Source organism: Cyclospora cayetanensis, unplaced genomic scaffold, assembly GCF_002999335.1.
Source record: "Cyclospora cayetanensis isolate NF1_C8 unplaced genomic scaffold, CcayRef3 CcayRef3_contig_226, whole genome shotgun sequence".
Lineage (NCBI taxonomy): Eukaryota > Apicomplexa > Conoidasida > Eucoccidiorida > Eimeriidae > Cyclospora > Cyclospora cayetanensis.
In genome coordinates this window covers 27800-39850 of record NW_020312177.1, presented here as the reverse complement: position 1 = coordinate 39850, position 12051 = coordinate 27800, and the positions used below count along the sequence as shown (strand labels likewise).

At 48.8% G+C, this 12051-nt stretch overlaps 2 protein-coding genes across 2 annotated transcripts; one reads left to right on the top strand and one right to left on the bottom strand.

The window, feature by feature from the left end:
* Window positions 1–3173: 3173 nt before the first annotated feature.
* LOC34620835 (queuine tRNA-ribosyltransferase catalytic subunit 1) lies at window positions 3174–6302 on the top strand. Its single transcript, XM_026338067.1, has 5 exons — window positions 3174–4151; window positions 4553–4653; window positions 4977–5172; window positions 5391–5672; window positions 5859–6302. The coding sequence occupies exons 1-5, from the start codon at window positions 3174–3176 to the stop codon at window positions 6300–6302; spliced, it is 2001 nt and encodes a 666-aa protein (XP_026193852.1).
* Window positions 6303–7085: 783 nt separating this feature from the next.
* On the bottom strand, window positions 7086–9698 carry LOC34620836 (KRR1 small subunit processome component homolog). Its single transcript, XM_026338064.1, has 6 exons — window positions 9654–9698; window positions 9142–9282; window positions 7720–7818; window positions 7477–7545; window positions 7272–7335; window positions 7086–7120 (listed from the first exon to the last, which is right to left on the bottom strand). The coding sequence occupies exons 1-6, from the start codon at window positions 9696–9698 to the stop codon at window positions 7086–7088; spliced, it is 453 nt and encodes a 150-aa protein (XP_026193849.1).
* Between the last annotated feature and the right edge of the window lie 2353 nt (window positions 9699–12051).

Below are 12051 nucleotides of genomic sequence, written 5' to 3'. Positions count from 1 at the left end.
AACCTGCTTCGATGTAGTCATTTCCGGCCAGTGGCTTTGTGTGTTCGCAGAACCGCTTCCTACCTCAGGGCGTTTCTCTTTCGTTTGGAATCTTTCCATTCAATGTCGGTTTCTCCTTTTCCGGCGGGGATGCTACATTTGGCGTCCGCAATCCGTTTACAGAGCAGCACCCCAGGCCTTGGAATCGTAAGTTTATGCGGCCCTTTCTGCTGCTTTTCCTGGCGTTGCTACGGCTCAATGGTGCTGCTTGTGTAGGTCCTGCTGTCGCTTATTGTCATTTGTGTTGTGCGGTGCTGTTTTTCTTTGGCATACAGAGGAGGACCTCCAGCGTCTATACTCGTGCCTATTTTTGCTGCTTGGCTTCATCCTGATGAACTACGTCATCTTTTCCTTCTGACAGCGTATTTGAAGATAGCACTAACATGTATGGCAGCCGAACAGGCATCGCCGACTGTATCGATTGCGACGCGATAAGCCCGACGTAGCGTAGTACCCGTCTATTGCTGGCTGTGTTGCTGGTCTCTACCATGAGTTCATTTCCTTTTGCTTGCGTTTCTGACATCGTTTGCCAGTTTCAGGCATCGGAAGGTTTCTTTTATGGTGTGCGTAGAGCTTTCGTACGAATTGTTTCACGGTACAACTGTGGAGGGAAGCAATGTGCGATTTGTTCTGTAGCTTCCCCGAGCAACACGATTTGCAGTGGTAGCAACAGGTGCTTGCTGCTACATCCGGTTTCGCTGCCGTTCAGTCGGCTAAACACGTACTGTTAGTGATAAATTTTAGCGACGATGTGCCCATCCAGAGAGGTTGAGGCACGCCGCTTAGTAGCAATGTGGAAGGGCAGAAATCGCCTCGGGCTCAAACTGGCAGAGAGCACTCCCGAAATGCCGCAATCTGCGAAGCCCTTATTCAAAGTTTTGTAGTGCACGGTAACGATATATTTTAAGAAGCTTCGCAGCAAGTCTTTGGTTGTGACTTACGCTAGTCGCAGTGTTAGCTTAGCAGTGATGCGAGTTCTGGCCGTCTCACCGTGCCGTGTGTTACTTTTTCCCAATCAAAAAATTCGCGCCCCGTGGAAGCATCTTTGTTTGCCTATGGGAAGTGACTGCCCTTTCTTATACTCGTTTGCTGATATCACAGCAAACCATTCTCATTGTGTCTGGAGGGTTGCTCAAGCAAACGCAAGTTGTGGAAACGCACACCGGGTTGCCTAGAAGAGGCTGGTAAGTGGTAAAGAAGCGTTGCACAGGCCGGCATGCAGGGACTACCGCAGCACCTAGCTGACCCCGAGCTGGATTGGACCGCATCTGGGGATGACGCAGCTCGGCACACAGAGCTGCGAGCGAAGTGCAATGGGCCGTATATAATAACCACTTTCGTGCCTATGGTATTCCCTGCCAGGATAGAGTATTTGCTTTAACAGTGCGGTCACTCTCCGACAAGCGGCTGCTACTAGTTTCCATGCCTCAAATACAACGTGTACAAACATTCCACCACTTCTTTAGTTTCCAATCAGGATTAGGCTTTGCATAACACATGTATGCGATTCAGGAGACGATTGCTCGCCCAATTACACAACCGGTTGTTCCCAGTAGCAGTTGTGCCTACCCGGACGACTTGGAGCAACCAGGAAAAAGAGGAGCCTTTCGCAGCCCACTAAGCCCGCTCACGAGGACTCACTTCCAAAAGCTTGCCTGGGTAGAGCTGGTGTATGGACTTAGTAATATACAACACAGGTCAGCTGGCAGGGCTTCTCTAGTTTCTTTCGTATAGGAAGGTAGCGTCCCTGCATGGGGGTTAGAGATTTGGAAATGCTGTGGAGCCTCTTCGCTGTAGCCAGCAAGGCATGCTGCATCTTGTTAAGTCCACGCAGCAGTGATTAAAACTTAATCTTCGAATGCCTCCACTGTTTCCTCTACAAGCTGGGCAACATATGACGAAGTATTAACATTCAACAACCATGATACAGTAAGCTAGAATGCAACGGGTCGCGCCATCAGCCAGAACTGGTGCTATTCAATCGATATTTTCATGTGCATATATATATATATATGACTCAGGACAAGGACAAGTTGATGTCGAACCCTGTTAAGTCCTGCGCTGCAAGAAAGAGAACAAACTCCTATTCTCTCCATTCGTTCCTTCGTGCCCTATAATAGGACGTTCGAGAATGACGAATATATAGATCATTTTCTGCCTGGATAACAGGGCCCCTCGACAAGCAATTTAATTTATCGGGGAACTTATTGCCATGTATGCTCATTAAAGCAGCGAAGGTATGCTCTGCAACGGCCCTTTCGGGGTTACTGGTGGGGAGCGCCGCGCCAGCGACTTCTTTTCTTTTCATGAAAAAAGGCTCACAGGTTACCCCAAGTAGGCTTATAAACCCCTACGATTGCCTGCAGCTGAGTCACCCCTAATTCCTCGTCGAGAACTCGTAAATGTGTTGCTAGTTATGGCTGCTCCTTAATTAGGCTGACACCGCTGTTTCGGGTGCGGCTCACATAGCATACCAGAGATGTAGGGTGGGACCAAGTTCTGTGTGGAGAATTCGGTGTGGTATTCTTAACATGGTGAAATATGAGCCCTGTAGATACATCGGCCACGATGCGTGTATCGTGTACGGCCTCGCAGCTGTCATGTTCCGTGCGGTCCTCCGTGAGACTCATTGAGTTCTCGCTCCGGTATATGTTTTCTAACTGGAGTACCTATTCGTTATTACACCCACAGTCTACTGTTTTACCCTTGCAATAACCACATTGCGAGCGTCTTCCTGACCAGCTGCTGTCTTTTCGCCCAGCACTCGGCGACGCCTGAAGCCGGCAGATGATCGGTAACTGGTGTGCGGGCGAAGTAGTTTTACAGCTGCAGAATGAACACATTTGATAGCAGTTCTCATAAAACAATAAGAAACTTGATAATTTTCTGGAGGGGACATCCACTACTGGATTCTCAATGTGAGGCAACTACTTCCAGCGGGGGGCCCCTGGCTGTGGGGCCGTTGTTACGGGTACACACGAGGCCTTCACGCAGTGTACAAATATGCCATAAATTTCCACTTCCTTCCATTATTCTTTGCCTATTGCATTGCTCAACTAAAATCCGCATGGCCTCTTCTTTGGAACCTGAATTTCTCGGCTCTACATCTTTGGGGGAATCGTGGTTCTTCGGCTATGGCAACCCCGGAGAGGAACCCACTTCTGGTGGAGGTCCCTGCGGTGCATCCTAGCTCTCCAGGCGATACTGGATCGCTTGAAGTAACCTCCTTTGATCATGAGGCACCAAAGGCTTCTCGATCCGGCGTCCAACAGCAAACTGCGGAGACTACAGATACGCAGCAGCTTTCGAGCAGATGTGCTTCTACGGAGACACGAGAGACTGAGGGAAGCCCTGCTGTGAGAGCTGCAGCCACCCCACAGGAGCGAGCAGCAGCACTGGAACTAGAGGCAGCAGCAATGGAAATTGCATCTAAGTGGCCGCGACCGGGGCCCCTAGCCTTTCATGTAGAGGCAGAACATGGCAGGGCGCGCGCTGGTCTTCTGTGCTTGCCTCACGGTAATGTTGAAACGCCTGTCTTTATGCCAGTGGGTACCAATGGGGCAATCAAAGGTATTCACTTAGGACTTCTGCAATGTATCGATCGAGAACGAACAGCAAGCACCGTGGAAGGAGCCCCCTCTCCCGACACAGGGGTAGCATCTGCTGCAGAACGGACTAATGATTCAGTTCCGTCAAAGAAGAAAGGCAAGGGGCAGGACCTGCCGCAACCACCCACGTGGTTTAGCCGTTTGATCCTCGGAAACACATTCCACCTGTACCGCCAAGTTGGGGGCCGGCGCATGCGGGAAGTCGGGAAGGGGCTGCACCGTTTTATGCGGTGGGGTGCTAATTTGCTTACGGATAGCGGCGGCTTTCAAATGGTTTCTCTCTGCCGGCTGATGGACGTGTATGAAGAAGGTGTCTGCTTTCGCCTGGGAAAGCATGGACTTTCGAAGAAATTCTTTCCGGCCAAACGCAAACAAGCGAGACAGCAGCAACAACAACGGAATGCCAACACCGAAACAGCTGATACAGAGACTGCGGAGCCTAGGGTAGACACAGATTCAGACGAGGTTGTGCTCCTCACCCCAGAGGAATCTGTAGCGATGCAGGTCAGTTGTCGGTTCAAGGAACACCTCATGGATGGTCTCATGGTTTGCAGCAATCAGTACTAGGGAATAGCTTTTTGCGCTTCAAACAGACAACGCAGCCTGATACTGGATGACCTGGTGGTCTTTGATCTTGTTCGTCATCTCTTTAAGTAGTTATTGACAACTCAAATGAAGGGCTGTGTACGCGTTTTTAATCCCGCGTGGTCGAAGGCCTCTTTATTGTAAGGCCATTTTCAAAATTCGCTGTCACTCACTGTTCTATTCCTCTCGATGGACGCGTTTTACTATACATGGATCAGGCTGTGGTCTGATCGAATTCATCGTTGTCGTCTCTTTTTACCTTCTCTCTGTATGTCCTCTTGAGCCCTGCGATTTCTCTTTGATTTATGGTGCTTCTGCAGAATCAGATCGGCAGTGACATTATAATGCAGCTTGATGATGTCATCTCCTCCACAACCCCAGATCCTCAGCGCGTGGAAGCCGCAATGCTCCGTTCTATCAGGCAAGAGCGCTCCCTTCCTTGGGGTATTAGTGCCCCCGCGCGACACTTGGTTCTGCTTTGATTACGAATTGGGGGGCAATACTACGTTTTTTGATGCCCCGTTACTTTTCCTGTCCTAGAGTAAACCAGGCTGCCCTTACTACGTAATAATATTTGAATTCATAGGGGGAGTTAGAGCCCTATACGGATTTTGAGTACTTTGGTTCTTGGACTTCCCGGTGGTTTCATGCACTTACACTTGGGGATTTAAGACAATGCATGTATAAGCTGAATGTCTGCTATTCACCATCTACTTTTGTGTGATTCTCTCTGCCTTGGTTCAGATGGCTGGACAGGTGCATAGTGGCCCACGGCGCTCCTGGTCGGCAGGCACTGTTTGGAATTGTTCAGGGAGGCTTGGATCTGAAACTTAGAGAGAGGGCTCTGCAGTTGTTTAAGAAGAGGCGGTGCCATGGATGCGCCATTGGGGGCCTCTCGGGTGGAGAACGGAAGGCAGACTTCTGGAGGGTTGTTGACGTGGTAAGAATTTGAGGCCTTCATTCATTCTCTCGAGGGCAGCAATGATGCTCTCAGATTTAGGTCATCGGCTCACCCTCAACCAAAGTCAAAGGTCCTAAGGCTGTAACGGTGATTTTTGTGATAATCGCTGCTATATTTACACATAATCACTTCGTCCAAATATGACATGCACTCCTCCTTGCTATTGGTTGTATACAACCATGCGCTCATTGCCGCAGTGCACGAGAGAAGACAAAGGACTGCCAAAGAGGAAGCCACGCTACCTGATGGGAGTAGGCTACGCGTTGGACCTGGTGGTATGTGTGGCTCTTGGGTGCGATATGTTTGATTGCGTCTTTCCATGCCGCACTGCGCGTTTCGGTACGGCCATGACGCGCTGGGGCAGCATCCGCATAAAGCAACATAAATATGCACTAGATCTCAGGCCCCTCGATCCGGAATGCGATTGTTATACCTGCCGTTCTTACTCCCGAGCCTTTCTGCATTCGACCTTTAACAGAGTAAGCCACCTTGACAGTTTTCATCTGCTCCGCAGCGGAGCTGACGTCACCAAAGCATGCTCATCCAGAATTAATGGCTCGTGGAAGCTACGCGCAGGCCGCAACCGCAAGATTCTCTCTCCTGGGTACTTTTTTGTTGCATGGACCTTTCGCGTTCGCCTTCCATCGTATTCCTGTTCGCTGCAGAGCCCAATGGTCGGGCAGCTCTTGACGCTTCATAATTTGTTCTATTTGAAACATCTCTGTTCGGAGATGCGACAAAGCATCAAAGAGCACCGTTTTCATGAGTTCGTCTGTGGATTTTTGGAAAGACTCTATCCGAGGCAGACGATCATGGCAGACGGGGGAATGAGTGGTACGCAGCCACCTTTGAAGCGAAGACGACTATCTCTTTCCGCGGCTCAGCTGCAAGATGCGCGCACAAGCACTCCTGTGGCACCGGATCACGATGCAGGTGCTGCCTTGCGGGCCTCCACCAACAACGGTATTTGCTGCAGCGCTTTTGAAGGCACCAGGGACATTTTGGATACGGGGTTAAAGCCACGGCCGCCTCAGTGGGTGCGTGAAGCACTGCTCACCGCAGGCATTGATATTGGGCATCTTTATTTTGCCTTCGATGAGTCAGAATAGTCATCTGATTCGCTGACTACGCCTACGTAGTAAGGGACAGCGACTGCAGCCCGTGCCATTCGGATTGTGCATATGGGTACTGTCTGTGGCAGTATAGCTAGGTCTCGCATTCGTTCCAACGCGATAAGTCCACTTCAATGCATTCGCAGCTGAAATGGGCAGCTTGCGTGGCACTTTTTTATTTTAAGTGAGGAAAAGGGCAGGCAAGGAAGGTATGAACGCCAAAACTAGCCGTGCTTGGGAAAGGTTTGCGCAGTGCGAAAGCGCGCCCACCAGTAATTTAGTAAGACTCTCCACTACACGCAGCCCAAGTTACCAGTAAGTTAACACTATACCTGTTTGTCCAAGTGTACTGCGCTACCATAATACATTCACAGCGTAATGATTTTAATATTCTTCCTGGGCTCGCCTCCTTCCTACCGACTTTACAGGCGCATGCCTATATGCATGCTGATGTCGATGCGTACTTATGTACCGAGTAGCATGGGCCTATTACTCAAAAGAGTCTGATTTGCTGCCTGGTGAAACAGCCGTTTTGTCTGTTCCAACCCCCTACACTGAAAAACCCCGCTAACACCGAATATGCCGCCGGCTATTTTTTGGTCCAACGAGTTACCACGTTGCAAATAAGATCAATAAACGAGCATACAAAGGCCTTCTTCCTCTTCGTTTTCTCTTTGTAAGCTTCTCAGTGGCAAATGATTCGCATCACAGTAAAACTCGCATGGCATTGGCAAAAGCCGCTTTGCCGGTCTTCTGGGGTAGTGCATGGAAGGGGGATTATTATAATAAGAAGGAAGAGGCATCGACCTGCCTGCCTGATGCAAAACGATCACATCACATCAAACATTTTCCCACATTGGACAAATTAGCACTGATAAGTCCCTGCGAATTGCCGCAATAACAAGAGGAAGTATCGCAGAAGGGAGAAATGGTCAATAATGCCGAGACCTAAACCTGCAAACGCACTTCTCAGCTTGGATTGCCCCTCCTTCTGCGTTGCCTTGACCTTTTCAACCACGTCTGCTGCATCCTGTATGATCAGAACACCTCAGGAAAACAAGAGCCCTCTGCTAGACAATCGATCAGGGTGCCCACCCACTGCTGCCGCTCTAGTCTCTAGGCAGGGTTGTTCCTTGATAACTCAAGTTCCAGGTGTTTTCCCTAGCCTTACTGGAATGCGGAGTTGCTCCTCGCGTATCTTTGCTTGCTTCTCCTCAAGACGCTTATGTCGCTTCGCTGTCTGAGGCAGCCACAAGTCGTCGAAAAAGAACACCCAAGATCCAAAGAGCTTCTAGTTTATCATTTCCAGTGACTCCATTAGTCTACACAGAGGCAGATGACTGTATGATGTGCACCGAGTAGCTCTGAAACAAGAAGCTCCGGGCCCAAACAGTCAGCACATAGAGCAGCATACCGTGTCCTCTGCAGTTGGAACGAATTCCTGTGCGCGGTTCTTCCGTTTTTCAGCAGTTTTTTGCTTCTGCTTTTCCGGTAGCTCTTCCATTTTGCGTCTCTGCAAACATATCTGACTAGGAACCAAAACCTGGCATTCAGCCGTAGTCGCGTCCATTCCAGCGTAACCGGGTTTACAACAAATCCGATATAAACGAATGCGAAGACAACTGTGCTGATATATGGTTTTAACCGGACACTCTAACTGCATGTGTTTTGACAACCCGCGGGATCGCAGAAAAGATTACAAAAAACAATGGCACTAATACACACTAAGCGCCTCAGCAGCCATAGAACTCAGAATCCACAGTAGATTGAAGATTCCGCGTCCGGCGGGAGGGCATTCGCTTGCGCCCGACGTACAAAACGCAGTAGGAGCACGAATAACGGCAGGCGAAGTACCTTCTTCTCTTCTGCATCAATGAAGTACTCTCCGGATTCCATCAGCAAGTCTTCTTTGCGCGGTGTCTGTGGCGGGGGGAATAGGCTCTTCTCCTTCTTGGGTTTTTTCTCCTTTATCTTCTTTCTCTGAATGTTGCGCTTTTTGAACTGAGGGAGGAACCTGTCCCAGTTCTCCTGCAAACCCACACCGTACATGCACTGCAGAAGCTGCATCAGCCTGGTCCCCCAAAAGGCTCTTGATATGCGGAAGCGAAAACAACGGATAGCGGACAACTGAAAGAGGTAATGAAGAATCCAGAAGGATATGAGGTACTGAAAGAGGAGGCAGCAACACAGAAGACGAACTGCTTTGAGAGACTCGTCCTTGCCCAACTCGCGGCGGATCATCAGTTCCTTCACGTGGTACACAGGGTGGACGTTCTTCATGCAGTCCTCCACGATGCGCCTCGCCTATCGAATAACAGATAATGTTCATACAACCGTAGGGTCATGTGCCTGCTCTAGTGACTCAACTCTGGCGGACGGATTCCGCTGGCGGGCTTGTTATTCAGTTTGGTGAACGTCATTGGCATCTCAAAGGCAATGGATGCAGCTAGCCTGTAGAAGGACTAATATAAATTGTTAAGCCCGTTACTACAAAGTAAACGCTCATGTGTGTGTTATGACTAAATACTACTCAATGCAACTTGATCTCCAGTAGATAGCCCTCTATTAAGAATTTACCCCTTACACCAGCTGCATTCGATCTATGAAGTTACACATGAACTCAGCGTAATGACCTCGTGCACACTCCTATAATGACTGAACTTAGTGCACAGCCACCAAAAGAATACTTTGGAACGGAGCCAGCACTTCAATCGTCTACTTCGACCTAATACCCCACCAATCCCTATCTTTAAAGAATTACGTAATTGATGCTTTGTGTATTTCACAACGGTCAATTATAAATGCCGCCTGTGCAATGAAAATAAGGGAAGCTTGCCTGTTTTAAACCCTTGAGGTGGCCCATAACAGCCACAGTTTGCCCTTGCACTAAAATATAACATTCTGTCAGCAACTCCAAAGCCTTCAAGGTACTTCCGTTCGGCCCCACAAGACGCTGACGGCGTTTTACAAACTTCTCCTGATCCGAGCACAGGAACCAACCAAAACGACCACAATAAAATGCAGGCATACCCTAAGTTGACACGCAGTACACGAAAATAGAAAACCGGACCCCCGTATTCGGAAAGCAAGGTATCGTATGTTGAATTGCGTGCCTTTCCCTAGTAGCTCAATTTCGAACATCTGGATCTAAGTGCATGTAAAACCATAAGAATGCTATTGCCACAAGTAGAGAGAGGCATTCATGGAATAAAGCACAATTGATTTTGACAGGTGCAAGCGAAGGAAAACTGCTACATAGCACATTGATTGCGATACAGCCGAATAATAAGACGTGGCACTGCTGTTATCCATGTATCGATCCCCAGGGCAATGTAATGCCTTATTCACCTTGTTGCGGACCATCCCTCCTATCTTTATGATATCGCACATCATCTCGTCTGAGGAAAAAAATCTACAGTACAGGAGAAGCGCAGCGTTACAGTTCGCTATGCCAGAAGCTCATGCTGCCTGTCTAACGGACTGCAGCATCAGTAAGAAGAACCAAGATTATAACAATCTCTGCGAAAAAGGGAGATAGAAGGAGTCGAAGCGGCCTGCCGCTGTACCTTCAAGAATCTTTTTCGCCTGCTGCAACGGAACGCAGCGCGCCAATAACTTTATCATATCTCTTGCCTGTGAGTAATGCATACAGCCATCTGTTGCCCCGAGGTCTACAAACACTCCAGTGTGTTATACATAAGAAGCTTACCGTGAGGAGCACATTCTGCTTACGTGCATATCCTTCATTGGCTACTGAGGAGGTTTCACAGTGTACAAGAGGTTTCATAGAAGCATCCTCAGAGAGCCGTGCCGTTGCAGTCAGAAGGCAACGGAGAACAAGGAGCAAGATGACAGGGGTGTACCTTCAAGATGATGTACGGGTCGTATGTTTTATTTGTGGTGCGGACTGTCATAGAGCCTTCAGCAAGATCCAGCTCAGCTTTAACAAAGTGCATTGCAAGCTCTTTCTTGATTTCAGGCCACATGTCCTTCAGGTATTTCTCTCTATAGCGGGGAAACAGAGTTGCAAAAGACGACTCCTCAGTCATTCCCAAAGGGTTATGCTCCTGGAAAACGACCCATATATAAACACACGCAAACACTAATATCAATCGAAACGAAAAAGGAGCTAGTCTCTGGTGGCCGTAGAGCTGGTCAAGTACAAACGTGAAGAACAAGAAGAATGTCTGGGAGCTGATATAGCAACCACTGTCATATGGGGCATGTCAAGGCTCCTCCATGCTGGACTTGTGAAGCCATGCCCTCCCGTCTCTGCTTATGTAGCACCAGACCGGCGACCTTTTCAGAAGACAGATTTCCCATGTTCCCCTTAGACCTCCCGTCCGCAGTGTTAGTCCCATCCTGCTCGTTTCCGGGGTCCAGTCTACTGTGCAGTTCGGCATATAAGCCACTTTTCTCTTCTGACAGCCCTCGAAGCATGAATCTAAAACATCTTAAAAGGTAAATATCTTCTGATGGCTGCCATTAGAGTTGAGGTTGTTTTTGCCCCATTTTCGCCTTACCGGAAGGAAGGGTTCTATCTTCCAGTGTTCTACATCGTCTGTGTCCCAAGGTTTGTCCTTTCTGTATTTTCCTTTTTTGCCCCCCGAATCGCTGAGTAGACCACTGGCTCCTGTGGGAACCCCTTCTTGGGGACCCTCCCCCTCGAGGGGCCCCTGTGCTTTGGAGTCCCTCTCTGCTTCATCATCTTGCTGTTTGTCTTCCTTCTTCCGCCGCGGCATCGCGGACAAAGTGTGGAGCCCACTGTTGTTGAGCTGTTCCAATTAGCCCTGAGCAACCGCTGAAATAACTCCAAATGACTCCACAATTCGCAGCTGTGATGCCACGAAGCCAGGTATATATCACCCGTACGAATGGCCCCCGAGATCTAACGCAAATGACGCAGGCCTAGAAATTCAAGTAACTAGTATTTTGGCGTCAATGATGTGGAGGCTAAAAATTTGACCAGACAAGAAGCTGTATTTTTCTAGCCTCGCTTTTGCATGCAAGAGCTGCAGGGGAAGGTCTCCTCTAAGCCCCAGACTAAAGCCCACTCTACAACGATGCGCTGCTTCATAGGCTTCATAACACCACTATGATATATATATACATAAAGCAAAGAAATTCATATTCGACTGGCCGTCAGCGAAGTTGTGGGTTATTATTATTGAGACCTCCTAAAACTGTATGCAAACCATGTGTTTCGGAAGTTTCAAGAATCAATGTGAAACTTCAGCTGTGGAAACCTAAAACGACAGGGTAACGTACTTACTTCCGGAATAGCTTTAGCTGCAGGATCCCAATGCTTTAGTGTATCCCCATTGCTTGCCTTGTAGATGGGCAAGAATGCAGCCGAGACCAGCTAGCCATGAGGTGATACAAGGTTTCTCATCCTATTCCCACTCTTCAGGACGGTGGACACGCTGGAAACCCTTTAAGTAAGAAGCAAAAAATGAACGCTACCCATTAGAGAGATGTAGAGGGGAGTCGATGCAAGCTTTAGCCACTAGCAAATTACGCACTAGGCCAGTACGATTGCGGGAGCACAGGGCCCCGCTGTTGTTAACACGCTGCATTCAATTAAGATTCTTTATCTCATAACAATCAGGACAAGTATTACGTGTAAAGGAGGTCGAAATACGCACTACTTGTTGCAACACCTCCGCGCCTCAGAGCAACTTGAACATGAACTTACAACCGGCGCGTGTAGCAGTCAATTTCGGAAACCAAAGAAGCATGCAGGGGA